This window comes from Buceros rhinoceros, unplaced genomic scaffold, assembly GCF_000710305.1.
Source record: "Buceros rhinoceros silvestris isolate BGI_N320 unplaced genomic scaffold, ASM71030v1 scaffold4730, whole genome shotgun sequence".
NCBI lineage: Eukaryota > Metazoa > Chordata > Aves > Bucerotiformes > Bucerotidae > Buceros > Buceros rhinoceros.
The window spans coordinates 77,872-79,207 of NW_010387758.1; the positions used below are offsets into that span (position 1 = coordinate 77,872).

Below are 1,336 nucleotides of genomic sequence, written 5' to 3' on the forward strand. Positions count from 1 at the left end.
GAAAGAGTGACCATGTCTTCTGCTGCCTAAGCAGTAAAGACGGAGAACAGGCACCCACCCCGTGCCATCCCATCTTCTCTTTAAAGTATCCCCAAGGTCTAAACGACATTTTTCCTTGACCCATTAAGTTCCTGACCCACAAACAGCTGTTTTCCACTGACCCCCTTGGTGGTCGCATAAGCGAAGCAGCAAGCCCGAGTGCCACAAATAGGAGTCAGGCCAATGGGGACAGGGCAGTTTCACTGGTGCTCTTGTGCTGTAGGGTCCATCTGCTGGTAACAAACATCAGCACAGCATTTCTGCAGAGTCCATGCAGTCAAAATGTGTCCGTGTCCTCTTCCTCTAGGACTGGATTCAACCTTACAAGAAGCTTCTTTTTTCTGCAAGCAGCATTGACTGAGGCTTTCTTCTCTTTCTCTGTAGATCTGGTGCTGTACTGTGAAGCCTTTCTGACCACATACAGGACATTTATTACCCCTGAAGAGCTCATCAAGAAGCTGCAGTACAGATATCCTTTTGCATGAATGGCAGTTCACCCCCACCAGGATTGAGAGCTGAGCAATCATCGTGGAGGGAACTGGTGGCAAGTTTTTTGGTCAAAAGCCTGCTGGCAAGGTGGTCAGTATGTGCTTGCTCTGGAGGCGTCCCAAGCAGAGCTGCCTTCGCCTCTGCACATTGCAGATGGGAAATGCTGCTGGGCAGGGCTAGGCAGAGGGAAGTACTGGACCTGAGAGCAGTCTCCTGAGGGCCCTGGCAGGGGAGAAGAACGGTTCAGATTTTCTGTACATCACTGGGAAATGAGTCTTTTGTTTGGGACATCTCGTTTCTAGAATGGGCATCATGCCACCTTCTGCCTTGTGGAGGGGCTGTGAGGATTGCCTGCTCGGGCAGGTGTAGTCTCATGCTAGAGATGACTGAACCACCAAGACCTTTTCTCTGTCTTAGTACGAGAGAAGCAGCACAGAAAATGCTGTCCTCTTGGCCTCCCAGTTCTGACCTGAGCTTGCCACTGCTAACAAGGCAGGGCCGTGCATGGCAGGGGGAGCATTAGCATTTCTGGCAGAGTGTGGAGGCAGCTTCTTGCCGAGCACCCTGCCTGCAGTTCCTTCCTCTTGGCTCTGTTCCCACAGCTCCCTTGGCCTTCGTGTCTGCTCAATGGGTCAGTGTCTTGGTTTAGGCAGTGCAAAGGCCTGGTGGGCTTTGGTCCTATATGTGCCTGTCAGAGGGAGCCTGACGTCACGCTGTCCTGCGTCACGGCTCATCACTGCCATCTGCAGCAGAGCCGCTGCTCCCCTGGCTCCTGCTGGGATCAGCACAGCCAAGGACACAGCAAATA

At 52.8% G+C, this 1,336-nt stretch overlaps 1 protein-coding gene across 1 annotated transcript in view; it reads left to right on the forward strand.

The window, feature by feature from the left end:
• RAPGEF1 (Rap guanine nucleotide exchange factor (GEF) 1) overlaps positions 1-1,336 on the forward strand; it is an 83,318-nt gene that overhangs the window by 76,504 nt on the left and 5,478 nt on the right. Inside the window, exon 14 of the mRNA XM_010132656.1 lies at positions 424-508. Coding sequence (XP_010130958.1) covers positions 424-508 — 85 coding nt within the window. The remainder of the gene's footprint in view (positions 1-423; positions 509-1,336) is intronic.